General features: G+C 53.0%; 1 protein-coding gene across 3 annotated transcripts; it reads right to left on the reverse strand.

The window, feature by feature from the left end:
• Positions 1–151: 151 nt before the first annotated feature.
• On the reverse strand, positions 152–27,573 carry GJC2 (gap junction protein gamma 2). 3 transcript variants are annotated; one of them, XM_068176126.1, is made up of 2 exons: positions 27,464–27,573; positions 152–1,578 (listed from the first exon to the last, which is right to left on the reverse strand). In XM_068176126.1, exon 2 carries the CDS (start codon positions 1,556–1,558, stop codon positions 311–313), a length of 1,248 nt encoding a protein of 415 aa, XP_068032227.1. In that variant the 5' UTR covers positions 1,559–1,578; positions 27,464–27,573; the 3' UTR covers positions 152–310. The 3 variants fall into 3 exon arrangements, with proteins under 3 accessions (XP_068032227.1, XP_068032233.1, XP_068032222.1); XM_068176132.1 differs by lacking the exon at positions 27,464–27,573 and adding an exon at positions 14,515–14,561; XM_068176121.1 differs by lacking the exon at positions 27,464–27,573 and adding an exon at positions 5,300–5,373.
• Positions 27,574–27,983: the final 410 nt, after the last annotated feature.

Here is a 27,983-nt window from a genome sequence, read left to right on the forward strand (position 1 = left end):
CTCTTCCCACTACAGCTCATTGTCCAGTCTTTGCTGGGGGCTCCGGCGCTGACCCAGGGGCTGGGAGGTCTGGGGGGTTTGCTGTTACTCACTGGAGGTTCCCAGCTGGAGAACACGTTGGAAACAGGGAAGAAATGTCTTTTGTTAACGCACTGGAAGACAGCACTAAATTGGTCCGAAACTCCTTTTACTCTCTTGACTTCCACACGAAAACCGTGCCCTGCGAAACAAACGCGAGACAACACCGAAAACCAGAAAGAAACCAAAATAAAAACCCCGCTCGCGCCACCCTCTTGCCTTCCTGACAGAGTTATATCCACACAGACGTCTTCCCGTCTTTACTACTGGAGCTGCCTTTCTCCAGGGAGGCCTTGGGTTTAGCACCTTGTTTCTCCTGGGCGGTGTTGGCCCTGTTCTGCTCCACCACGGTGCCCCCTGAGGTGGGGCTGCTGGTCCGAGAGGGCTGCGTGTTGGCCTGGGTGCTGCTGTAGCTCTGGAAGGCGATGTCCAGCTGCTCCTGGGCCACCCGCAGGTGCTTGTGCAGCGTGGACAGATCCGCCGGCAGGTTCTCATCGGGGCTGGTGCACTGCTGCTCCTGAGCCACGTTGGCCAAGTTCTGCTCGTGGGCCATCAGGCTGTTGGGGATCTTGGTGGACTTCTCGGATTTGACAACCAGGTTGTACTCAGGAGGGCAGGAGATGTTCTTGGGGTAGGCGTAGTTGTAGGGGGGCTGCCGGAAGCTGTTGATTTTCCGGTTGCGGATGGCGTCGCGGATGGTCCCGAATCCCAGGTGGAACATCTCGCACATGTTCAGCAGCAGGCACAGGCAGCTCACCACGTACATCACCAGGAGGAAGATGGTCTTCTCCGTGGGCCGGGACACAAAGCAGTCCACGGTGTGGGGACAAGGGACCCTGTTGCAGACGTAATAAGCTTCCACCTCGAAACCATAGAGCAAATACTGCCCTATCAGAAAGCAAACCTCGAAGGAAGCCCGGGTGAGGAGCTGGAAGACGTAGATTTTCATCAGTCCCTCCTGCTGGATGCGCCTCCTCCCATCGTGCTTCTGCTGCTCCTTGCACTTGGGCTTGGCCTTTGCCTTCTCGTGCTCGGCCGCATCGTCGGAGATCATGGGCTCCTCCTCGTCGGCCTCCATGGCGTCCTCCATGTTACGCACGGCCTGCCAGTTCAGGGCAAACTGCTTCTTCTTCTTGAACCCCTTGAACTTCTTCTCCTCCTCGGCCGAGCGGGCGATCCTGTGGATGGCGTAGCCCAGGTACATGACGGAGGGCGTGGAGATCACGATGATCTGGAAGACCCAGAACCTGACGTGCGACAGCGGCGCGAAGGCATCGTAGCAGACGTTGTCGCAGCCCGGCTGCTTGGTGTTGCAGGTGAACTTGCTCTGCTCATCAGAGTAGATGGACTCGCCCCCCACCGCCGTCAGGACGATGCGGAAGACGATGAGCACGGTGAGCCAGACCTTCCCCACGAAGGTGGAGTGATTGTGAATCTCTTCTAGCAGGCGGGTGAGGAAGCTCCAGCTCATGTTGGTCATAGGGGCTACTCAGTTATAACCTGCAGGGAGAAGGGGAAATAAAAAACAGGGCTGAGAGGTCACATCTTGTGCCAGCAGGAGGACCAGAGCAGTGACTGTCCCGTGTGCTGGGCACTGGTGAGGCTATGCCTCAAATCCTGGGGTCAGTTTTGGGCTCCTCATGACAAGAGGCTGGAGCAGGTCCAGAGATAGGAACGGAGCTGGGGAAGGGTCTGGAGCACCAGGAGAGGCTGAGGGAGGTGGGAAAGGGGCTCAGTCTGGAGAAAAGGAGGCTCGGGGGGGACCTTCTGGCTCTGCACAGCTCCTGACAGGAGGGGACAGCCGGGGGGATTGAGCTCTGCTCCCAGGGAACAGGGACAGGAGGAGAGGGAACGGCCTCAATTAGCACCAGGAGAGGTTTAGATTGGATATTAGGGAAAATTTCTCCTCTTAAAGAGTGGTCAGGGTTGGAGCAGTGAAGGATGCTCCCACATCACAGAGACTTGCCCTGCTGAAACATCTTTCATTAGCAAACCCAGAAAAATGCAAAGAATCAGTGAAAGAATGGGAATATGTATGTTTACAGGCTGATGGCCCTTTTAAGTTCCTCTTGAAACAAAGCAAAACAAAACAAAACTTTAATCAAATACAGACTGTTTCAAAAATAAACCTTGAGAAGCTTTCAAGAGAAAACCATGGATTTCTTAGGTGACCTGGACAGCTGGGGAGGAAGAGCTCGTAATAAGCATTTTGTATTTAGCTTAACTTGCAGTGGGGCCTCAGCCTGAGTTCCTCGGGTGACCTGAGGCAGCAATAAAGACAAGGAGGCAATTTCACTGCTTGACTGGCACAGATACTGAGAGATGAGAGCAGCAGGGAAAGCACGAGAAGAGAAGAGAAGAGAAGAGAAGAGAAGAGAAGAGAAGAGAAGAGAAGAGAAGAGAAGAGAAGAGAAGAGAAGAGAAGAGAAGAGAAGAGAAGAGAAGAGAAGAGAAGAGAAGAGAAGAGAAGAGAAGAGAAGAGAAGAGAAGAGAAGAGCTGTTTTCCTATGTGGAAGAAGTATGGGCATCAACCATAACTCTCCATGCTGGGTGAGCATGGCTGAGTGGGGATGAAGATCCAGGGGGGAAAATGATAATAAAAACTCCGAATCCTATAGTTTTGAGGGGTTGGAAGGGACCTTAAAGATCATCTTGTTCCATGGGCAGGGACACCTTCCACTAGACAAGGTTGCTCCAGGGCCCATCCAACGTTGCTTGGTGATGCCATGAGACAAAAGCCTAGCCCTAACCTGGCTCTGCACCACTGGAGACACAAAATTTTGCCATAGGGTTTCCATGGTGGGAGCGGCCACGAGCACGGCCCCACACGGGAGCAGGAAGGGAAACGTGCCCCGCTCTGTTCTCCACATCCAGCCCTTCTGGCATGTGATTTTGCTCCCGCTGCTTCCCAGGCCAGGAGCCAAGCAGAGCTGCTTTGCTCAGCGCTGGTTTGCTCAGCGCTCGCCGTCGCGCTGCCCCCATCCAGGGCTCTCGAGAGCAGGCAGATGGAATTTTCTAACCCTGCTATTTCCAGATCAAACAAATCCCCTGTGAACACAAACCCCCAAGTCTTCACACGCCGGGCCGAGCCTGTGGGAGCGCTCTGCAGATGGTGCTATTCTTGTCCTGGGGTGGGGGAAACTGAGGCAGGGAGGGGAAAAACAGCTGGGTCATAAACCAGAAGGAGAGGTGGGGAAATTCTCCTCTCTGCCCTCAACCCCCAAAGCTACTGGGGCCAGAATCCCCCTCTCCTGGCCCAAAAGTGATGCCTTGGTCAGCACAGCTGTGCAGGTGGGACAGTTCAGCCACTGCAGGACATGGAAAGAGATGCCCACTGAGATATTCTTTATTTATTGGGGAAATTTGGTTTATTCAGGGGTGAGATGGGGAGGGTCCCTCTTTGAGTGCCTTTTTTGTTTTTCCTTCCTTACAGTGGGTACACCCTAAGGGGTATTTAACTCTTCCTCTGTCATGTTCACATTCAGATATGGGCAAATTGGGGTGTTAAATGATTTGCAGAATTAATCCAGGCACTCAGCCAAGCTCCACTGACAGGGGGCTGGGAAGGGAAGACCCTGCTGGGTGCAGGGCATGGTGCATCTGTCTGTGGAGCATCCGGGTCTGAATGAGGCAGGGTTGGATGCAGCCCCACCTTGGCTGGCCCCATGCAGGTGTCCAACACCCCCCACCAGCTCCCATCTGCACCCCAAATTAGCTGCAAGCCCCAAATTGTTCTTAAAAATGCACTTTGAATGTCCTGTAGAGCAGTTCATCCAAATTTCACTGCTGCCCTAAAGGGTTTCTGAAGACTACACCGAGGATAATTCACCATTTTGCAAATGTTACTCATGGACACAATTCCCAAAGTTCCAATGCACCTCCCAGGAACTGTGTGCTGGGGCAGAGAGGGTCAGACCAAGGTTTTGACAGCTTTTGGAGTAAATATTCAAGTTTTGAACTGGTATTTGTCAGGGTTGTTAGCAAAGCACCCCCTGTCTCCTCTAGGAGACACATTTTAGAGAAGAGAACCCAATGAAGTGCTCCCAAATCTCCCGAGCCAAGCAAGGAAAAGGAAGGAAATTGTAGAATAACAGAAAAAAAGAAAAAAAAAAAAAGTGACAGGTTGCTGCTTTGAGAAGACCATCCCTAGTTACCAGCCACCACCTTGAGCCATGGGTCCTGCCACTGCCCCTGCTGCTGAGCCCTCTGTGCACATCTGGATCTGCAGGAACATCTGCAGGAAACAGCCCCGAGCTGTTCCTGCGCCCCTGGGACCCCTGTGCTGTGTGGGGTCACACCTTGGTGTTGCACCCCTGTGTGTCCCCCTGCCCTCCTGGCATTGTGTCTGAGAGCAGGAGGCAAAGGAAATGAGGTGAAAACCCCTCCCTACAAACCAGTTTGGTTAAACTTCTGGCGGGGTTTAGGATTCCGCTACAGAGACCAAACTGTGGGATTTCAATGCTTTTAATTGCTTGGGTGGGGGTTTAGTGCACCATGATGTTTTGGAATCATAAGTAAAACATGCTTCCAAGGAAAGACTTGTTCACAGTGCTGGCACTAGGAAAAGGCTGTGTCTCCTCTCCTCACAGTCCCAACCATCAAAGCACAGAACACAGATTTTTGCATCTTTCCACCTGCTACAGACCCAATTTCTCTGTGCAGTGTGAAAGTTATACGGTCTGAGTAAAAAAAAAAAAAAAAAAAAAAAACAAAAAAAACCCCATCTGGGTGGACCTGCAGCAGGATCAGGTGAGGTATAGATTCATGAATTATCTCCCTGAGAAAGGACTCCCCATCCCTGTGGCTTTGAAATCCATTCATTCAGTCATCCCTAACCACATGCCACCTCCAGAGGTGACACACAGCGTATGAAACACACACAGGCTACAAGTTACACTTCAAAACAGCTACAAAGGAGGGACTGGACTGCTCAAACCACCAACTCCGAAAGTAGTCAGAGCTGTGTGTAGCCAGAATGAGGTGCTGGCTCCACGTTCTCACCGCAGTGACTTCCCAAAACCCACTGACCCCTCCACACAATCGCCGGCACAGCTGTAGGAACTGGGAAAACATGAAAAACTGAGTCTAAAACACGCCAAAGAATGAAAAAAGAAATATAAATCAGTGCTAGCTGGACGTCCTTCCTTTCTGCACGCTTCTCGCACCGCTGCCTGAACTGCGGGGAAAACAACGAGGTGGGGGAAAAAAAAAATCTACTTACAGAGACATGATGCTTCTCGCGGTGGCTTTCCCTCCTCCACCGACATTCCTGTGCCTCCAATCCCTCCGCCTTGCCCTAGATAAAGTGCCAGCAGCTCGGTCCAGCCGCGCTCCAGCGCTTGGGAAGCGGAGCTCCAGCGGAGTATTTAAGGCGCTCAGACCCCGCCTTTGCCGGCAGCCCCTGCCCGACCCCCGGGGCCGGTCCCACCGCCTGTGCCCACCCTCCTGCCCCTCGCCAAGCCTCGGGAGAAGCTGGGAAGGTGCTCCACAGACACACCAGGCGAGGGAAAGGCACTGGTTTTAAATCCAAACAAGCCGCCGGGTCTGGTTTTAGGAGCGCTGCCTGGAATTTTGCTGCCGAGCCCTTGTGTCGGTTGGGAGTAAATTAATAGCATCAGCTTGTGGCACTGGTAAGAGATTTGTACAGGCTGAGAGCATGACTAATAGGGAACATGTGGAAAACACATTCTGGCAAAAGCTCCTTGGCTGTTGGGGGTGAAAAAATAATTAAAAAAAAAAAAACACCAAAAAAAAAAAAAAAAAAAGAGGGAAAGCTCGTTAGTGGGAAAAACTGCCCTGAAGCTCCTGCTTTGCTGCACTCCCAGGAAAAGCTGTCCCTGAAGGAGGTGGTTCCCCTCTCTCCAAGCTGGTGGAGGTAGCAGAGAGCAGGTGAAAGATGGGGAAGGGGTTTTGAGCACCAACAGAGCGTTTTTCAGGCAGGAATAGCTGGGATGGGGACGCGCAGGAAGCCTGAGGCAAGTGGTTTTCAAGGAAAAAACCTCCACCCCAATAGTCCAAGGATCACCTGCTCCATCCATGAGGAGCTTTGGCATTGCCATTGCAGCAACACCTGGGCTCAGGTTGTCTGCTGGGTGGAAATGGAGAGTCAGGGCAGAAAGTCCAGCCAAAGATCAGATCTCTGAGGGCAGAAAACGTGGGAAGACCTGCACTGGGATTAAAGGGGGTTTATCAGGAATGGTTTATCAGGAACTTTTATCCCTGGTGCTGACAAAGCAGGATATTCAGACCTCTGGCTTCCCAAAAAAGCCTGAATGGACCTGGAAGGGCAATTCCTGCTCACTGGAACTCATTGCCTGGATGCTCTTGCAGGGAGCAGCATCTGTGCTGCATTTTATTGCAGTTCCATTCCTCGAAGTTTTATGTTATAAACTAATTACTCACTTATCATTACTGATAAGTTTATTCCCTGTTTGGAATTAGTCACCTAAGATAGGCAGGAAAAGCCCTATCAGCTGAGTGAGGTGTAGGGATGAACACACCTTGGTAGGAATATGCCATGCCAGGAAAACCAGGGTCTGGGAGGCATTTTGGGGGAATAAACCTCTAAAAAAAGTTGAATTACCACAACCCCGGCTTCATGTTTCAACTTCAGCACGTGGCACACCGAGAGCTTACTCTCCCAAAGGACACAGGGAGGTTCCAGAGGAAAGCGCCAGGGCTGGAGATCTCCAAACCCCACCCAGGGCTGGAGATCTCCCTCTGAGGAACTGAGAACACGCAACAGGCTGAGGCCATGTTATCCCTGCTTATTCCTGGGGTAGGGATTGGCCTCCAGCTCGCTGGGGGCAGTGACCTCCTTCCCCTGAAGGTCCTTCAGCTCTGGAGACAGCGGTGGGTCACCTCGTGGTCACTGCACAGGGGCACTGAATGTTCCTTGGGTGCATCCCCCACAAGCAGGGTCCCTGCAGCACGTGTCACACCTGCTCCTTCTGAAAGCCACACGCTGGAACATCCACCAGAGGTGAGGGCTGGCCACCAAGAACTCGTTCCCACCCAAAACCTGTGGTGAAAGTCCCACCTGCTGCTGCTGGTGCAGGACAGAGCTGCAGGGAAGTGCTGTTGGTTATTTAAAAATAACCAGCTGAGAACAACTCCCAGGCTCAGCTCAGAGATAAAAGGCAGCTCAGCGTGGTCCCAGCCCCGTGGGTCAGGAAGATTTTCCAGGCTCTTTGCTTTCTAACCATGAGGGTTATTTATACACACAGCTCTCATGTCTGGGTAAAGATTTTTGGGGCATCAGTGCTTCAGGCAGGCCAGGCAACATCTGCTCCTGCTGCAGCCTCATGGCCAGCAGCTCCAGCCACCACACTGGCAGGGACTGAGGGCTTCCCATCACCAAACATCACCCAGGGGAGGAGGCAGAAGGCAGGAGGCAGAGCCATAAATGAGTGCACAGGGAAAAACCCACCCCTGCAGCATCCCGTGTCCTCAGGTCAATGCCTGGCTAGGCGAGATGGGAATAAAAGAGAGGAGACAGAGGGGAAAGGTTGTGATGGAGCTTTGTATAATTCTGGCTGCTGCTGGGAGTCACCTCTCCAAGCCACCTCTCCCCCAGGCACCAATTGTGTTTCAGAGCAGTGATCTGTACATATTTATTTTAATGTCCTATTGAAATACATAAGTGCTGTCACCAGTGATAATGAGACCTGGTGTAACATCTCCTGCTACGTCAGGGATGAGGAGAGACCATAATTACCCACTCTGAGCACAAATTGACAAAGCTCTGTGCTGCATTGTGCTGACAGGTCATTTTCTTCTCTGATTTTCCTCTTTTGGATGTTCATTTGTTCAGTTTTTAAACTAAATGCAACGAAGGTGTGCATCTTTGTGCAAATGATAAGCCTGTTTTTAAAACAGGGCCCACCGTGTTGAGACAGATGTGACAAAATTGGAATAAATTAAAATGCCATCTTTTTACCTTATTCATTATTGTTGGATTTGAGCTTTTGAGATGATGGAATTTCCCATCTGAGAAGGAAAAACGTCTGAGCACCACGAGCAAGAGCAAGATGTGAAGCAGCAGTTTTAGTTCTTATCTTTTTCCTCTTGGATTAACTTCACTAAACTTTTTTTTTTTTTTCCCTGACTTTTGGAGGTGGGATGCAGGACTCACCCTCACCTTTGGTGGCTGTGGGTGCTGTCCACTTTGAAAGGGATTTGTGATGGAAAGTGTGGCAAAAGCACTGCTAACAAGGAATACTGGGATTTGAAAAACATTCTTTCCCCTTTTGCATAGACTAAAAATCCACGGAACTGTGTTATTATTCTTATTTGCCAGTAATTTGGTGGCAGTAATGGGGAGAAAGGGAGCTGGGGGCTTGGTCAGTGAGTGACAGTCACAAGGGAGGCACGCTGAGGTTTTATCCCCTTCAAGATGGGCTTCAGGAGTTGACACCCCCTTCCTCAATGTGTCCTCCTTTCCTCCACCCCCTATTCTGCTTTCAGAGCTGCTGTCCCAGGAGCACACAGGTGTGGGGGGGATCCATGGCTTTGGAAGAGGATTTGGGCTCATTTTCAACCAGTTTGGTTCAAGCCAGCGCTGTGAATTTGACATTTCTAGCAGCACGCGCCTGGCTGATAGGACGAGGTGAGCGGAGCACTGTGGAGAATCCCAGAATGGTTTGGGTTGGAAGGGACCCTAAAGATCCTCCAGGTTCCACCCCCTTGCCATGGGTGGGGACACCTTCCACTGCACCAGGTTCCTTGGACCAGAGGTCCGAGTGTGTGTCCCACTGGGACATCTCCATTTGCATTTCCTGCTGGGAAAGAGGCCACCAGCTCCCATGGGAGCCCCTTCTTCATGCCTGGAGTCTCCAGAGCCTTCAGCAACCCCAGGATCCAAGCTGTGTTCCCAGGAACCCAACCTATGTCCCCAAGGACCCAAGCTGTGTCCCCAGGAACCCAAATGGTGTCCCCAAGGACCCAAGCTGTGTCTCCAAAGATCCAAGCCGTGTCCCCAAAGACCCAAGCTGTGTCCCCAAAGACCCAAGCTGTGTCCCCAAGGACCCAAGTTGTGTCCCCAAGAACCTAAGCTGTGTCCCCAAGGACCCAAGCTGAGTCCCCAGGAACCCAAGCCGTGTCATTGCCCCAGTGACATGGCTAGGCTGGGGCTGGGCCACATCTCTTGTGTGCTTTGGGACAGGCCAGCAGCTCCCAGCAAGGATGGAAGCACTACACTGGGATAGAACTTGGGTTAATGAGTGGAGCGGCCAGGCCTGGGGACAGAAAGAGTCCATTTCCTCATGAAACAGAAATCCAACCAACAATTCCATGGGTGAGGGGCTCATGGACAAGCGTGGCTGTGTCAGGGAGCCGTTCAGGATCTGGGAAGCAGAGGTAGGGGTGAGCAGGTGGGAATGGCCCTGGTGCTGCTCGACTCAGCCATGCCAGCCCAAGGCTTCCAGGCTCCCTTTCAGTCCCACCAAACTCCCTGACTTAACACCAAAACCATCCCAGCTGTGCAACCTTCTTCCCTCCTTCACGCAGAGCTCTGGGTGCTCTCCAAGGTTTGGGGCTAATCAGGGCTCGCATCCTAAGAATGCAGCCAGAACCTTAACTCCCTTAAAAAAAACAATTTACAAGCAGCAGAAAAAGCTGTGCCAGGGTCTGTTGCTAAAATCTGCTTCATCACAAAGCTCTGCTTAGACTTTTCAGGGCAGTGGTGACGCCAACTCCAATGCAAATATGTCATTTGAAGGGCAGAAAGACAAAATCTCTACTTATTCATCATCAGGTTGATTTTTATCCTGCACCCAGCGCTCCTTGTTGGATGAACCCAGGAAGGTTTTGATCTGGAAAAGAATGATGTGGTTGGTCTCTGGCTCTTTGCAAGGATGGAACAGGGAAAATCTGGTCTTACACATTTTTCCAAAGCCCGTGGGGATTTTGGCTGAATAATGTAAGACTGTTTGAAAGCGAGGTGAGGGATGTTTTCCTTCATGCACTCTGAAAATGTAAACTCTGGCTCTGAGCTGCCATGACATTTGGATCACAGTTATGCCTCACTTAGCACAAAGATAGGTCAGAAAATGGAATTTCTGTGAAGTTTGCATTGGTTTGTGCCTGGAGCCAGAAGCCAATGCTGTTAGCAGAATAAATAACATTTCTGCTGAAAAACAGGGAAAAGTTTCCTTCAGGTATCACTGGCTGATGACTGCAGAAAGATAAAAGTATTTCACCTTGAAAATTACCTAAACACTTATATGATATGCTTAAATAACAATAAGATTTAAATTCTGAAATACAAAAACCCAGAGGAAATGTTTAAACCCAGGCTGGAGAGCAGAAGCAATTTATTCCAGCCCTTCCCAGCTGAAAATTTCACTGCCATGGACACATTCTTGAGATAAATTTCAGTGTTGAGAAAAAAAAGCACATCCATTTTTCTGAGGAGAACCTTTCTGCTGAAGTGTCCGAGGCAGTGAGGTGACACAGGGATGTGCTGAGAGGTGACAAGAAGGGACTCAGGTGGAGCCCTGGGACATGGCTCAGCAAAGCCCTTTGTAGCATTTTTTCCCCGGCATCTATTCCTGCTCCAAAGAAAACACCTGCCTCAATAGCCAGAGGTCAAATCGAGCCATTATTCCCTCCTCTATTTGCTTCCCTTTCCTGAAGTGGCTGGAGGAGCCATGGGGATGAAAGGCCATCTCCAGCCCCACCCGTCAGGGTCATCCCTGGAGTTAGAGCTGCCCGTGTTTCTCCTGAAATCCCATCCTGGCTCCCTGAGCTCTCATAACAGGAAGCAATAAAATTTCCACTCGGTGTTGCCAGCCCTGTGAAGCCAAGCCAGGCTTGACTTGCTCTAGACCTTCCTGAACTTCTACAAAAGAGTGAAAAAAAAAAAAAATGAAACAATTCAATTAAAACCAGAGGAAATCCATCCCTGGGCTGTGCAAAAGTTCACGGCTCATCTCCTCCTCCCTCTGTTGTCCATGTGGACATTCCTCCATCCACAGTTCACCCCACAGCAGTGCCTTAATGCAGGTGGGGGCAGAGGAAAAGGGTCAGGGTGTATGGGAAAGGTTAGGGAATGCTGGAAAAGAAAAAGGGAAACGGACACATTTTTGGCTGCTCCAGCAAGGTGTGGGTTTGGCGGTGTTGTTCCTAACACCTGTGGATGGGCAGAGATGGACTGTTAGGAGGGAGCTTGGAAGAACCCCAGGAAAAGGGGTCAGGAGAGGTTGGAAGCTCAGCCATGGCTTCTGAGCTGCATTCAGGAGCTGCTGGGTGACGTCCTTGACTGGTGCCAAGTGGGTGAAAGGAACATTTTCCCCTATTTTTCAGTAGCACAAAAACCAAATTCCCAGTGTCAGTGTGGGAAGGGGGAAGGGGATGGGAGCAGCAACACCTTAAGAACAGCTTGAGCATAAAGACAGCAACCCCCAAAGTGGAGGTGGAACAGTTCTGTCCTTGGGACCCACCCAAAGAAAGGCATGGAGGTGACGGAGCTGCTCCAGGGCTGCTCTGGAGCCAGGCTGGGAGAGCTGGGGGTGCTCACCTGGAGAAGCTCCAGCGAGAGCTCAGAGCTTTTCCTGGTCCTAAAGGGGCTCCAGGAGAGCTGCAGAGGGACTGGGGACAAGGGGTGGAGGGACAGGACACAGGGAATGGCTCGGCAGGGATGGATGGGATATTGGGAAGGAATTCTGGCTGTGAGGGTGGGCAGGCCCTGGCACAGGGTGCCCAGAGAAGCTGTGGCTGCCCCTGGATCCCTGGAAGTGCCCAAGGCCAGGTTGGATGGGGCTTAGAGCACCCTGGGGTAGTGGAAGGTGTCCCTGCCCACGGCAGGGTTTGGAACAGGATGGGCTTTAAGGTCCTTTCCATCCCAAACCCTTCCATGATTCTGTGGTTCTCTGAAAGCAGGACGTGCTCAACACCTCCTCCAGCTTTCCTCACCAATCTCCTCTTGCACACACCTGCAATACTCAAAGGTTTGGGGTGGTTTTGTGTGTGGAAAATGCTTTGCAATGTCACAGTCAGGCTGCTGACCCTGAGAGTTTGACTTTTTTTTTTTTTTTTTTTTTTTTTGTTGTTGTTGTTGTTGGTTTTTTTTTTTCCCCAGAAGTTCCAGTGGAAAAAACGATGGTGTCATTTCTGTCACCACACACCTCATCCATGTCAGACACAGGGACAGCCACTGCAGCAGATGGCACGACCTGTTCACACCCAGCCAGGACAGCCATGAGAAATGATCCAAAGTTATTTAATGTTTTTATCTTCTCCTGGATAACGAGTGACAGGACAAGAATAAATGGCCTCAAGTTGCACCAGGTGAGGTTTAGATTGGGTATTAGGGAAAAATTCTTCACAGAAGGAGTTGCAAAATACTAGAACAGACTGCCCAGGGCAGTGGTAGAGTCACCATCACTGGAAGTGTTCAAAACTGAGTGGATGTGGCACCTGGGCATGTGGTTTAGGGGTGGTTATGATGATGCTGGGTTGACTGGTGATGATCTTAAACAATTCTATGATTCTAATCTTTTACAAACACAAAAATATCTGTAATTTGCCAACCAAAAGAAACCTCTCAATTCTAACAGGGCCATAATTTTTTTCCTGGAACAGGACCCACAGGAGCCAGCCCAGGTATTTGCATCAGGTCCCAGCTCTGCCTGGTTCTCAGGATGTTCCCTCGTACTGCCCTGGCCAGACCCTGGGACCACTGAGGACTGCCCTGTCCTGCACCATCCTCGGGGCAGAGCTCATGTCTTGCTGCTCTAAACAACCCTAACGACTCTAAGGTGGTTAAAGACCACCTGGGGGTCATTTGGAGCAGCTTCAAGGTCCTGCTTTGGTGTGTCATCTTCTCAGGGTGCTGAGTCACACTCTGCAGCCTGCTCTGCCAGGAATGGAACCACAGAATCCCAGAATGGTTTGGGATGGAAGGGCTCTTAAAGTCCATCTTATTCTAACTCCCTGCCATGGGCAGGGACAACTTCCACTGTCCCAAGCTGCTCCAAGCCCATCCAACCTGGCCTTGGACACTTCCAGGGATCCAGGGGCAGCCAGAGCTGCTCTGGGCACCCTGTGCCAGGGCCTCAGCACCCTCACAGGGAAGAATTTATTCCTAATATCTCATCTAAAGCTACCCTCTATCAATTTAAAGCCATTCCCCCTTGTCCTGTCCCTGCATCCCTTGCCCAAAATTCCCCTCCAGCTCTCTTGTAGCCCCTTTAGCCACAAGAAAGGGCTGCAAGGTCACCTTGAAGCCTTCTCTTCTCCAGGCTGAACAATCCCAATTCTCTCAGCCTTTCCCCACAGGAGAGGTTCTCCATCCCTCTGGCCACCTTGGTGACCCTCCTCTGGTCTCCCAAACCCATCACCCACCACAGGGGTTCTGCATGCCGGAGCTGAGGTGGAGCTCAGGCAGCAGGACTTGTGAGATAAGACAAAATTTTACCCAAACCATCAGATCTGAAAAACCAAACCTTTCTGCAGATTCCAACGCTCATTGCTGGGATATCTATTTTATCTATTTCCCAGTCTTTTGGCTTTGGAGAAACCTCTGACTTGTCAGGTCAGACAGCATAACAGTGAGGCTGCTCCATGATCCAAGTGTTGTGCAAACAGGGACAGGGGCTGGGAACAGCTGTCAAACCCTTCTCTCCACCATGTAAACCCATCCCTGTGCCCTCCCCAAAGAAATCTGCTGCACACTTGCCACCCCAAATCACCAAAATGTCCTCCTGAGCTCAGCCCTGAACACCAGATTTTCTTTATGGTAACGAAATCTTTATGGTAAAGAAATTCAACCCCAACTTTAAAATTATATTGGAGACAACAAGAAGAAGCCCAGAGAGGCTGTGCCCTCCCCATCCATCTCTGGAGCTGTTCCAGAGCAAGCTGGATGGGGCTTGGAGCACCCTGGGGTAGTGCTTGGAGCACCCTGGGGTAGTGGAAGGTGTCCCTGGCAGGGGGTTGGAATGAGGTGATCTTTAATGTCTCTTCCCACCCAAACCATTCTGGGATTCTATGAAGACAAGAAGGAAAATGCCAAAGCAATGGTCCAAGACAATTAGATGTGACTTTGTGGCCCGTTTCCCCATTACTAATCAGACCTAAACAGAGTTAAAAGGGGAGACAGAGGCTCGAGCATGAAAAATAAGGCAGCAAATGGGTTGGATGTGCTCTTGCCAAGTTGTTCTTAGATAACAGACACAACAGAAAATAAGGAAAAATAGGAAACATTATTTCCACAAGTGCTTTCCTACCCTCCTGGCCGGGTTCCCAGCACAACCGGGGCAGGTTCCTACTCCGCTCACTGAGATATTTCATTACACTGATATCACCAGCAAATATTTAATAAGCCCTTAGGTAATTAGGCACAGACTCAATTACACAGCCAGCTTTACATGCAAAGAGGAGGATGAGAGGGAAATGCCCAGAGGAGAGCCCCAGGCTGGGCAAGCAGCACGGTACCTTCCAGAGCTCCGGGCTGGAGCATCGGCGAGGGCTGCAGGTCCTGATCCGAGGAGGGTCTGATCCGAAGGCGAGCACGGGGTGGAACAGGGACAGGAACCTTCCTGGACATGTTTACATAGGTGGCCCCCACCCGCTGACGCTGCAGAGGTCAGCGGCTCCTGCCTCACATCTGGACAATCCCGGGTCCCCCGTGCCAAGAAGGGACACCACGTGTCTGGTCATCCCCAGAGCCTGCAGGGCTGGAGGGGTGTTGGATCAGGGTCCCTCTCTGCCCTCAGGAGTGGGGCAGTGGCATGGGGAAGGTGCCCCAAGGCTGGCATCCAGGTGAGGATGGAGCCATTGCCAGCTGGCCCTGGGCCACGCTGCTGCTCAGAGCAAAGGCTGACCCTGAGATCTGCAGTGCTGGAGTCCTTTGGACATCCAGCAGGGCTCCAGCAGCACCTTCTCCACCCCCTCACCACAATGGGCATGAGCCCACACCTGCCTGTTGGCCAAATCCTACACCACAGCACCAAACCCTATACCAGCACCACAAAAATCTATGCCAAAACACCAAACCCTACATCAGCACCACAAAAACCTACACCACACCCCCAAAACTACACTGGCACCACTAAACCTACACCAGCACCACAAATTCTACCCCACACCTCTAAACCAACACCACACCACCAAACCTATAGCAGCATCCCCAAACCCTACACCAGCAGCACCAAACTCTACAGCAGCACCACCAAACCTACACCAGCACCATGAAAAACGACCCAACACCCCCAACCCTACCCCAGCACCACCAAACCCTACACCATGCCACCAGTCCATAGCCCACCTTCACCAAACCCTGGAACATTCCCCAAAGTCATGGTGTGCCCAGGTTGGGACCATGATCCCAAGGGTTTGCTGTGATCCCATCATGCTCCAGGCCAAGGCAGATGCTCCCAACCTTGCTCCCTGCCCTGTCCCACCAAGGGATGGACCAAGATGGTTGGACCGGTTGCCTTCACCCCACACTGTGCAAGGATAAAGGGAGCCAGGAGATCTGGGCTGCAGCCAGGGGTCTTCAGGGGACCATTATGGGATGGTGTGGTATTCACATGTCCTCTCAACAAAGAGAGACTTAGCTTTCTCAGGATTTCTCCTGAGAGAAGCAGAGAAAAGAGAATCAAAACAATTCTTATCTCACTTGCTGCTGCTCATTGTTGTGCACGTGTAGAATGTGTGATGGAGATTGTTTACCCAAGGTGATTTCTTAATTGGACACTGGTGATGGTGTTTTGGATTGATTGACCAATTAGGTCACAGCTGTGTCGGGACTCTCGGCAGAGAGGGTCACAGGTTTTCTAGTTAGTTAATGATAGTTCTTATTAGTGTAATATAGTATACTATAGTTTAATAAAGTAATTAATTAGCCTTCTGATATCATGGAGTTCTGTGCATCATCATTCTCCCCGCGTCGGGGATTGCAGCACCGATAGGATGGCACCTTCCTCCCTCCCCAGCCAGGATCCATTGCGTGCTCCCACTGCAGGAGCACATAATCCCTTCCAGCCTCAGTCCTTAATGAACACGTGGGGCTGTGCAGGTCATGGAATCACAGAGCCCTAGAAGTGTTGTGGTTGGAAGGGACCTCTGGAGATCACCCAGTCCAGCCCCCCCTGACAAGGAAGGGACACCGGGAGCAGGTGACACAGGAACTCACCCAGGTGGGTTTGGGGTGTCTCCAGACAGGGAGACTCCACGCCCTCCCTGGGCAGCTGTTCCAGAGCTCTGCCACCCGCCATGGGGAGAAGCTTTTTCCTCATGTTGAGGTGGAACTCGTTGTGGTTTTGTTTATGGCCATTGCTCCTCGTCCTGTCTGGGCAGCCCTGGGGAGGCCACCAGTCCTGGGGGGGACAGCACCAGTGGCTGCCCCTCGGGCAGCCACAGCAGCCTGTGCTCCACACGAGCACACTGCTTCCCAACAGGTTGCTCCCGGGACTGACCAGCAATAAAAAGCTGGAGAGAAGAAAGGATAATATGGAATCCAGCTGCGAAAACAAAGATTAAATCCCTCTGGGCCTACGACCTCCCCTGGCCGACGCGCGGGAAAAAATGCGCCAACATCAATTCCTCTCCGCACGTCCGTCCAACTGGGGATTTTTCATGAATGAGCACGTTGAGGCGGAAGGGGAAGGCAGGAAGATGGAGGAGGAGGAGGAGGAGGAGGAGGACAGCCCTTCCATGCCTGTTACACAGAGGCTGTGGCTGTAGACCTGAGCCAGCAACGCTCCAGTGCTCAGGGCTGATCCACAACCTGAGACACGGGGGCCGTGAGATGAGGGGTCTGTCTTTGTTTTCAGGTTGGTCCTGAATGCAGAGATCTTCCCAAGGGAGCACCAGGCCCGTGGGTGCAGGTTTTCCTAGAGAAAGGAGCAGCTCAGGTGAGCCCTGCCCTGCTGACACCAAACCCTCCACCACCCCTGGGAAGAGGGGAGCTCCTGCTGCCAGGGCGGGTACCCCTGGTGAATTTGTCTGGCTCCCAGGCACGGATGCCTGAAGCTCCACTGTGAGGCTGGGGATGGGACACAGAGGATGTTGCAGTCATGGTTTAATTCACCATAATACTAAAATCCCTCCAGGATGTGCAGCGAACCCCTTCCCAGGCTCCCAGTCTGGTGCTCACATTTCTTCCACACTTTCTGCCAGCCCAGGGCCGGTTCAGCCTCCTCTGCTAAGTTTAAAGAGGCAATCAGCACAGAAAATGCTGTGGAAAGAGGGTATTTATGAAAAAAAGAACCCTGATTCTCCTTCACTTAGAACAGACCTTAAAAATGCCAAGCCAGAGTCTCTGACCTCCAGGCAGCTTTTGGGACATGTCTCAGTTTGCTGCTGCTCAGCTGAGGTCCATCCCCTTTGCTGTGGTGGTCACTGGCTGGGCACACAGCCCACCACATTTCAATATCCCAGGAAACCCCCTGAGGATTTTCTGGAGTGGAAAGCTGCAATCACTCACCCTGGCCATTACCAGAAGCTGAGGACAGAAGAAGTGGTGGGAGGCTTTTCTTGAAAATTCAGTCTTTCCATCTCTGGTTCTTTCCCTCCCTTCCTCTCCAAGTCATCCTGCCTTCAGCCTCCAGACAGAAATAATTAAGAAACCACACCAACATCTGTGTTTCTGAGAACCTTGAAGAAACAACTTAACATGAACCAAACCCCCAAATCATGTCCTGCTGGGAGGCCTGGAGCCAGAGGAGCAGTCCCACACCTGACTGGTGGCACCTGACCCACTGAGCTGTGATAAATGTGGAGCCTCTGAGCATCCTCGTGTCATTTAAAAGCAGATCTGCATCCACTGTCGTCTTTCTTCCTGGCTGCTTTTTGGTCCCTACTGACCTCAAAGCCTTGGAGCCTCCACTTGATTCCTCTGGAGCTCATGTCAGTGATGCTTGGCCAGCTCTGTGCTGTCTCTAGGGTGACTCCAGGCAGAAATGAGCAGGAGATCCCTATTTCATACCCTTTATTCCCTATTCCACCCCTGTGGAATCCCACAGGGGGTTAGCCCCAGTGGTGGAGTGCTTGCTCAGCATGTGTGAGGCAAAGGGATTGGTGCCTGCATTCTCCTTCTGGGAACCAGATGATCTTTAATGTCCCTTCCAACCCACGCCATCGAATTCTGTGATTTCCCCCACTCCCAAAGAAAACAAGGGAAATATTGTTTTTGTTTTCCCTTGAGCTGTGAGAGTCCTGCAAACCAGGATTGTCAGCACCAGACACAGCCCTGGGGTGGAGGGTGGCCGAGACATGACGAGGGAAGGGACTTGTCTGGTGGGGGACAATATCCAAACCAAGCCCAGGATGTCCCACAGAAGGTTTGTCCCATGGCATTGTCACCTTGTCCCATGTGGGACCTGGTCCCAACCAGCTGCATCATTACCTCCTGCATGGATGTGCCTCTTCTGCCGTGACAAAATTCCATTATCATCACCCTACCATGACCCCAGACCCCTCTTTGTGTCCATCCCCACTTTTTTTGGGACTGCTGGCCCCAAAAGTGAGCAGTCCTTCTCCTGGCACGCCTGACCCCATATCCCAGCAACCTCAGCAGAGCAGATCCAGCCCTTGTCCTGCTGCTGCCCATTCAGAGCTCCTCACTCCACCCTTTCCAAAAATCCCGCTGACCAAGTGGGATTTCTCCTTTGGCTGAGGCCCTTCACTCCTGCTCTCCATTTCATTGCCAAGAATTTCCAAAACCTGGCGGAAAATTAGAGAGCCAGCAAGACCTGCCCTGCCTTGGAGCACGGCGCGCTCGTTTCCTGCCAGCCATCCTCTGTCAGGCACTGGGAGCAAAATATTTCGGGCCTTTCCAGGCACTAAATCACCCCGTTGGACTGGTAACGGGGGCAGCTGAACTACACCTAGTTCCACCTATTGAAATGACGGCAGCAGCCTCCATCCCACAGGAACTGACCCCTCTGCTGCTGCTGGAAGGGCTGATGACATCCATTTCCAGAGGTGTTTGTGGAGCCTGGAGCCACCGCAGAGCCTGGGGTGGAGGGCTGCAAGCTCAAGGGACTGGAGATGGGATGTGGGGTGTTCAACCCAAAGGAGAAGCCAAAAGCTTCATGGAGGGGTGGCCTAGCTGAGTTAGCCCTACCAGAATAATCATGGAGGGACATTAAGGCTGGAAATGAGCTCTAAGATCATCAAGTCCAACCATCAACCCAGCACTGCTGTGTTCACCTCAAACCATGTCCCCAGGTGCCACATCAACGTGTATTTGAACACTTCCAGGGATGGTGACTTCACCACTGCCCTGGGCAGCCTCTTCCAATGCCTGACCAGCCTTTCAGGGAAGAAATTTTCCCTAATATCCAACCTACACCTCACCTGGTAGAACTTGAGGCCATTCCCTCTCCTCCTGTCCCTGTTCCCTGGAGCAGAACCCGACCCCCCAGCCTGTCCCCTCCTGTCAGGAGCTGTGCAGAGCCACAAGGTCCCCCCTGAGCCTCCTTTTCTCCAGGCTGAGCCCCTTTCCCAGCTCCCTCAGCCCCTCCTGGTGCTCCATCCCCTCAATGTCCTTCCCGTCCTGAGAAACCCAAACATGGACTCAGAATTCAAGGTGTCCCAGCAGTGCCAGCGCAGGGGGACAATCCCTGCCCTGGATCAAGCCACATGAGCCTATTCCAGCCACAGAACTAGAGAACATCCAAATTGGAAGGGATCTACAAGGACCAGCACTCTCCAGTCACCACTGAAGTTCTACATTCCAAAACCCCTGACGTGGTCACTGGCTTCACAGGACTGAGAAACGGGGTCACCACGGAGGTGACCTGGGCTCCTCCTGCAGCTCTCAGCAAAGTCTGCCCAGCACAGAAGTCCACACACACCCCCAGCCCATCACCTGCCCCATCCTGGCCAGCCCCTGACCAGCTCTCCCTGCCCAGATTTCTGTCCAGCTCCCGCTTTTGGAATTTTGGGTGCTTTCACTTGTGGTTTGGGAGATGACCAATTTTACCCTGCCTGTCCACACAATGTCCCCGTTAAACTAGGGACAAGAAGGGGATTTGGGAACATTCAGCCTCTCTGCCGTGCAATGGAAGGGGCTGGGTGTAATCTGCTTCCTTGGGCAGATCTGTTTTTGAAAAGCAATTACTGGCAGGGAAGACCAAATCCTGCATTCCTCAGTGAAGGAATCTGGATGATGTCACCTCCTGCCCAGTGGCAGGAGCATTCCTGCCCGAGTGGCTCCCTCCAGGCAGCCCCTGCCTTTCCTCCAAATATTTGTTTTGGCTGTTTTTTTGGAAGCTTCCCATTACAAGGAATAACAGCAGGATGGACTCTCCTACTGTAAGGTTTGTCCCTGAGCAGCACGTTCACAGGGCCACGGGTTAATAGAGGCTCGCACGCGTCAGCCAAAATTTTACTGCCAGTAGCAGAAGTGGGGGATTTGTTGGTTATGTGGGTTTTTTTTTCCCTCGTCTTTTAGAATCTGTGTGGTTCAGTGCAGGGTGAGAGATATCAGAAATCTCTTAGAATAGAAGGTTCTCTGCCTCACTAAAACACTTTGAACCAAATTCCTTAAATTTTCTTGTATGTGTGACTAGACTAGAGGCACGTAGATGTGCTTGTAATGCTGTGCCTTTCCTTCCCTCCCTTCTTATTAGGGTCCACCCAGCAGGACACATCTACTGAGGTGCCTAATGCCAGTCAGGACTTTTCCTAAACAGCTGGTCTGGAATAAAGTGCCCTTTTGCCTGGCAGGGGAGTCCCAGTAGATGTTTCTGGGATAAGGGTTGCAAGGGTATGGAGCAACTGCAGGGTGATGTGGAGGCAGGACCATGTGCCATGGTCTCCTGAAAAGGATACAATCTCTGTGGCATCCCCCAAGACTGGTTTTAAGGCACTTGGGTGGGATTTCATTGGGTGGTCAGCCCTCCTTGGAGCTGAGCACAGGGTGCCCGGAGCAGCTGTGGCTGCTCCATCCATGGAAGTGTCCAGGGCCAGGTTGGACGGGGCTTGGAGCACCTTGGGATCGTGGAAGGTGTCCCTGCCCATGGCCCTTCCAACCCAAACCATTCTGGGATTCTGTGACCTGCTTGACATCCAGGGGCTGGTCTGGGACTCATCTCGGTTCCCAGCTCTTCTCTCCACTCCTCTAGATTTCCCCACCTGCTCTCAGGAACCAGGAGAGCTGAAGCACACCCTGCCCAAGATGTGGCATCCCCCTGCAACTCTTTCCTGCTGTTTCACATTTTACACTGACCTTAAGGGTTCCCCATCCCACACCAAGGTGCTGCTCACACCCCGTGGATCACTCACTTCTCCTTAGCAGCTGTGATGATGGAGAAGGGAAGGTAGACATGACTGGAGGGATCAGGAGCTGATTTTAAAGTAGGTGTCTTATGGCAGGTGGGTAAATTCCTTCCCTATGCTCCAGGATCACCAATTGCTGGCACCTGAAAAAGTCTCCTGCTCTCAGAGTAATTCTGCAGGACTAATGGGACAGGGATAATCCAGTGGAAAATAAGGAGGAGGAGGTTGTTTCATGGGAGGGGCTCGTGAGGTTCAATCACTCCAAATCCCACAGGTGATGATGGGATCTCACCAAGACACTGATTTCACTAAAACCTCAGCTGGGACACTGAGATCCTACAAAGACATGGGGGGAGGAGTGCCGGGATGGAACTGAGCTGCATTTCCAACACCAGCACAAGGTGCTGCCCCACATCTGAATTCTAAAAAAATACCACGTTTAAGCAACTGCTTTTTTTTTCCCAAACTGAAGCCTCTTGCATCTGCTGATCACCTCGTTCTGTGAGCAGGGACAGGAGCCCGAGGCACCACGATCTGTCCCTCTCAGTGCCAGATGTGACCTTCGCTGGCCAAATGGCCCAACCTGGATGGATCCCCCCCTGCTGATGGCTGAAATCGTCTCTCCTTCCCCAGGGGGACTGCAGGCAGCAGCAGCCCCTCGGAGCCAAGCAGGAGCCAGGCATTTTGCAGCCCTGAATCAACCCCTCTGCAATTAGCACAGGACTTTTCATCAGCGCTCTGTTGTTTTTCAGCCCCGGCGATAAAAGGCTTCAGCGAACATTTCAAACCGTACATAAACTCCAGCCTGCCAACATAAACACCATAAAAACACTCCCTATAAATCAGAGCTCGCCCTCGCTAGAACTATTCCAATTCTCTGGAATGGCTAAAAAAGTGCCGAGGGCTGCCAGGAGGCTCTGCAGCCACGAGATCCGGGAGGCAGGGAGACAAGCAGGGAGAAGGACTGAGAGAAAGCAGCTGCCCGGAGCTGAGCTTCCTCCTCATCCTCCTCCTCCCACCTCGGGGTCTCCGGGAGAGCTCCGCTCGTGGAGGGATAAATGAAGGAGCTCCACGCCCACCCGTGTCCTGGCCAGCGCACAAAACCTCGCGTGTGTTTGCCCTCTGACACAGAATTTCTTGCAGAAAGCTGAACCTCTGAGGTGGCCACATGCCTCTCCCGTTTTCCAGGGTATCCCTCTGTGCTGTAACAGCCAGGGGTAAGGTTATCCCACACAGCAGCTTCAGGAGCCCCCACAGCTCACGCTGACCTTGAGGACGGGCACAGGAGGTCAAACCCTGCATTTGCCACCGGAGTTTTCCCCGATCTCCAGACAGAAACAGCCTTGGCCAAACCCTCCAGCAGCCCCAAGAGCCGAGCAGGGTCTGGAGCAGCCCCCAGGCAGGGTCCAGCCGCAGCTCTGCTCCTTTTGCCGTGGGTCCCACCCACAGAAAGAGCAGCCCCAGGTCATCTCCCAGGCTGGGGCCGAAGCAGAGGGCACAGAAGTCCTCCCTTCTCCCAAAATCCCGGCGGCACGCGGCCCATCTCCCGGCCGCGGGGATTCCCGGCGGGGCTTTGCTCCCCGGCTGGAGCTCCTCACCTCTCCACTCACACCGGGATGCCGGGCAGGTCTCCATGCCCCGGGCAAGGATGTCTCATGCTCCACCAGCCCAGCTCTCCCCAGCACACGCCGCCTCCATCCTCTGCAAACCTCTGGCTCCATCCAAGCAGGCGCTGAAGCTGCGGCTGATCTCACCCGTGTCCCTGCGGCCCCGCAGCATGGAAAATGCTTTGTCCGGGGATTCTGCAAGCCCGAGAGCCACCACCTCCCATCAAGCCAAGCCAAGCATGCAACAAAGCCCCGAGAGAGGCAGCCTTCCTCTGGATGCCCTCGGAGAAGAGGCTGCGGGAGCGGCGAGCGGCTCCTCCCGAGCGCCGCATCGCCGCTCCGGCAGCTGGAGCATCCCGGGAGCCATCAGCCCTCCCAGGAGCCACGGCAGAACTAAGGGCTTGTGGCATCTGGGATGACCCTAAACGCCTACCCAAACCAGCCCGGGGTGTCCCTGACTCAGCCCGTGGGCTCTGGCCACTGAGGTCAGCACAGGGTCCTGGCCCTGGTGGTCTCCCCTTTCCTGGGGGATCTCCCAGGAGAAGCCACGCTATCAAACGAGGTTGTGTCTACACGAGGGATTGCTTTGCAACGCCCGTGGCATCGTGTTTCCCCTCTCTCTGTCCTCCCCGGCTCTTCTCCAGCACGGCTTTTTATCATCAGCTTGCTCTGTTTTGGGCGGAAGGCGCGGAGCCGGCGCTGGCTCGCACCTCTCCGGGGCACGCCAGGCGCTCCCACCGCCGGCGGAGAGCGAGCAAAGCGCCGCTGCCGTGCTGCAGAGAGCCCCCGGGGCACCTGGCAGTGCTGCACATGCCACCGGGTCACGGAGACAGCGTCTGCCCCCGCAGCACGGCTCTGCAGAGCGGCTCCTCCCCGGGGCTCCGAGCGGAGACACGGCCAGAGGGAGCCGCCTGCCCGGGAAAGGAAAGGAGGGCACGCATTTCTTAGCCAACCTGGTTATTTCTGTCTGGCAGCGCAGAGGAAAGGGCTGGGCAGAGCCCTGAGCAAAGCCATTGTCACCGGCAGGAAAAAAATATATATAATAAAATAAATAAATAAAAAAGGATGATAAAAACGTGCCTGGAGGAATTTGGCTCGGTTCGTGTTTGAGCCGGTTTCGGGTTTCCAAAGCAGATGCTTCCGGATGCGCGGCGGGTGTTCTCTGGGGCTGGGAGTAGGAAGGGAACGGTATTTGGGGTCGTGGCGTGGATTAGCCCTGCCTCGATCCGGAGGGTGGCACAGAGAAGGGATGGAAGCACCCAAAGGTGCTCAGGGCTGGGCTGGAAGTGATGACGAGCCCAGTTTTGGGGCTGTTTTCTCGTGATTTTGCCCATTTCCATCCCACCGCTGGTGCCATCAGGGGCTCGCTGCCCCCTGCCCTGTGTTTGAAAGGTGCTTCACACCAAGCACACTTGCACAGCTCCGGGCCAGTTTAAAAGGCTGTGAAAAAGGGTCAAAATTACAACGCAAAGCAGAAACGCAGCCTCAGAGGTGCCGAGCTCCCTCAGTCCTTGCTGTGCAGAAACGGACCCGATCTCTGGGGAAATGGGGACTTTGGGTGCTCAGAAAATAGGGTCCTGCGACCTCACCACCGTCCTGGCTCCTGGGGAGCAGCCGGTGCCACCCTGGCACCCCCCTGTGACGCTGACAGGGCCCAGCTGGTGGTGGCACCTCCCAGGGGTGAGGAGAGGGGACGAGGCTGTGGAGTGTCATTAATGATCAGGGTGATGGGACCGAGTTTGGGGAGGGGCTGGGGGGAAGCAGTGCTGCTTTGTGTTGCTCACAGACATCCCAAAAACACGCCGTGGAAGGACAAGGTGCAGCCAGAAGAACTCCGAGTGGATAGGAAATAAATTCTCCCTGACAAACACTGGCATGGGGAGCGGGTGGCATCTGCACCTCCTGAGGGACCTTCAGCCTCTGCTGATCTGTGATTGCACAAGTCACCCTCAGATCCCCACCTTGCTCAGCATTTCCCACACATACACACCCCCTGGGAGCCAGGAAAAGCTGGCATCCTCCCCAGAGGATGCAGAAGGAGCAAAAAGTCAAACTGCACAAGAAAGAGAGCGTGCAGCTCTTAGAGGAGCAATTCTGACCTGCTCGAGGGCTTGGCTTGTCCTTATAAAGTCACTTCATTCCTCAGGGACAGCTCAGGGTGGGACATGGGACCTTCACCTTCTGAGGATGCGGCCAGAGAAACAGTGGCACAACCCACAGCACCCAAAAATGGGAGAGGCAGGGAGATAAACTTTGCTCCAGCAAAGGTTATTCTCATGTGCCTTAATTAATTTATAGCATAGGGTTCCTCCTTTTCTATCCATTTCCCTGTTTTCTACTGCTACAGCCCCAGGTTGCAATGTGCAGGAATCCCACAAAAACTCCTTTATTTTCCTTTCTCCTGGCAGAGAGGAGCAGAAACCACGTGGATTTTCATGGCTGGTCACCACAATCTCCAAGGGACAGAGCGGGTCAAAGGGAGCTGTGCAGCCCTAAAACTGACCCTTGGGATGCTGGGATGAACACTGGGTGGAAGAACTCCAACCAGGCCATAAATTACAGGAGAAGAGAGTCCTCCCCAGCACTGGGATCATTCAGGAATATGGTGCACACCATGTTGCTGGGGAAGGAGGGGTTTCCTTGTGACACGCACACGCACACGCACACAAAAAACCTTCCTGGAATTTTGGTCTTGGACAAGAGCCAAGGATTGTCTCGGAAATGGCTCTCCCAGCTTGCAGGAGGAGCACGAGGTGCAGATTCCCCATCTGCCTCACGGCCCTTTTCCCGTTCCCATTGTCTGGAGCTGGGTTACGTTGGGATTTCCTCCCTCTGGCTTTCTAAGGAAGCTCAGGACACAGGGCAGGTTGCCCTCCTGTGGCATTCCAGGGAAAGTTGGGGGGAAGGAGAAGGTGCCTGTGGCCTCCCAGGATTTCAGGGACTCTGTTTCCCTTTGGGGGTAATGCAATGTTTGCTCACCTCCCACCAGGAGAGGACACAGCTCTGCCAACAAGCAGAGCTTAAATCAATTCATCCTGTGCTTGGGATAGATGGGAAGGGCTTTTTGGGATGGGAGGAGATGGAGAAAGGAATGGCCTCCCAAGCCACCTCACGAACAAGGAGGGTCAGGAGCTCCTTCCAGCCTCCCTCTCCAGGAAATCCTTTGGACAAACACTGGTGGCAACTAAATCTGCAGAGATCTGGCGGTAGAAGGGACATAACTCAGGGTCATCAGTCAGCCATGGGGAAGATCCTTAGGATTTTGAAGGATGGGACAATTAAAAGCTGTGGAACTTCAACAGCATCTCCACATGAGGTTCATCTCAGGAGCCTGAGGTGGGGATGAGGGATCCAAGTTGGAGATCCCACCCCACAGGAGCTTCCTGGGTGTTTGGTAGCCAAAGGAGAGTTTTCTCTCAAGGAAGGTTGGCCAAGAAGATGAGGCCACCAAGGAGCAGGTTCAGCTCCCACGGGAGGTGATGCTGCTGAGCCACGGGCTCCCCCTGCCTCAGTTTCCCCAGCTGAACAGGAGGGAGCACAGCCTTTGCAAGGTGTTTGGGGTGTGAAGATGAAAAGGGCGCTCACAGCCTTGGATCTTATTCTAAAAACAAGCCAAAGGCACCTTACAGAGAAGGTAAACTTATCATGGATTAGAATCCCCAGCTGCAAATCCACATCTGCTTCTGGGATGAGCCCCCTTGGCTGCTGCTCTCCGGCTGTGCCTGGCCTCAAAGCCCAGCTCAGGATGCAGGAGCAGGGGGATCTAAGCTGATGATCCCAAAGCCAGGAGGGCGCAGATCCCCAAATTTGCAGAAACCTCAGGAATGTAACACAGGATCAGCAGGAAAATCAGAATCTGGGGTTCCTCCCCCCAGCTCGGGTGGTCTGAGAGAAGAGGAGGTTTGGGAAAGGGGCTGGCTAGGAGGTCCCAGAGCACAGAGGAGTTTCACAGAATCCCAGAATGGTTTGGGGTGGAAGAGACCTTAAGGATCACCTCATCCCACCCCTGCCATGGGCAGGGACAGCTTCCACTGTCCCCAGCTGCTCCAAGCCCCGTCCAGCCTGGCCTTGGGCACTGCCAGGGATCCAGGGACAGCCACAACTGCTCTGGGCAGCCTATGCCAGGGCCACAGCACCCTCACAGGGAAGAATTTCATCCTTTTTCCATGAGGAAAAAGCTAAACCACTGCTGGTTTAATCCCAAACTCCCTGGACGTGGATTTGCACTGCCCTGCGTGCCGGGGGATGATTCATGCCAGCAAAGTGTTCACAAACTGATGCCAAATAGGGATGTTGTGGCTCTTACCCCGGCAGGAAAGGCACCACATGAACATTCAGGCTCAGCAAACGCATTTCCCACCCCAATAATCGGGAAAGGGCAGAAAATGAAGAGCAGGGAGCAGGGTGGGAGCAGAGGGGGGGTGGGGGGGGGCGTGCAGCACAGGGAGGGGGAATCTGCGACGTGCCAAGCTAAAAAACCACCGGCAAAACATCAACACGAGGAGGAGGAGGGAGAACACAACAAAACAAACACGAAAGTAACATACGGAGAAGCTCTGGGCTCTGTCCTTCCCGAAATTGTCCCATCCTGGCCAGCTGTGGGTGCCCGGATCCCCGTCCGGCGCCGCTCCCAGCGCCGCTCTCCTCCCTCCCTCCCAGCACAGCCGCGCTCTGACGTGGAGACGGGAAAACTCCTGTGGATCTGCAAGCCCAGCGCTCCCTGGGACAGCAAGGATTCCTTCGGCTTGCCTTTATTTTTTATTTTTGGATTCTCCTTCTCAGCCCGCATGAAAAAGGCCGTAAAAAAAGAGAGCGAGGTGAATAACGCACTCGCTCTTAACAGAGCCAAGAGCGGTGCTTATGGGGAAAAAAAGAAAAAAAAAAAAAAAAACAGCAGATCATTCAAAAAGTCGAAGGGTTTAGGGCTAAAAATAGCAAAATGAGCTCCTTGGAGCAGGAGAGGGAGGCGGGAAGCGGAGGTGCTGCAGCAGGATGAGAGTGTTTCCTTCTTGTTTGGGATTTCTTTTCCTTTCTGCTCCAAACCTGGTGGAAAGTTGGCTGCAAACT

The sequence above is a fragment of the Anomalospiza imberbis genome, chromosome 1 (assembly GCF_031753505.1).
Source record: "Anomalospiza imberbis isolate Cuckoo-Finch-1a 21T00152 chromosome 1, ASM3175350v1, whole genome shotgun sequence".
Lineage (NCBI taxonomy): Eukaryota > Metazoa > Chordata > Aves > Passeriformes > Viduidae > Anomalospiza > Anomalospiza imberbis.

What these genes read in the sequence shown, in the direction of transcription:
- GJC2 (XM_068176126.1), bottom strand. Translation starts at nt 1,558, where the DNA reads ATGACCAACATGAGCTGGAGCTTCCTCACCCGCCTGCTAGAAGAGATT.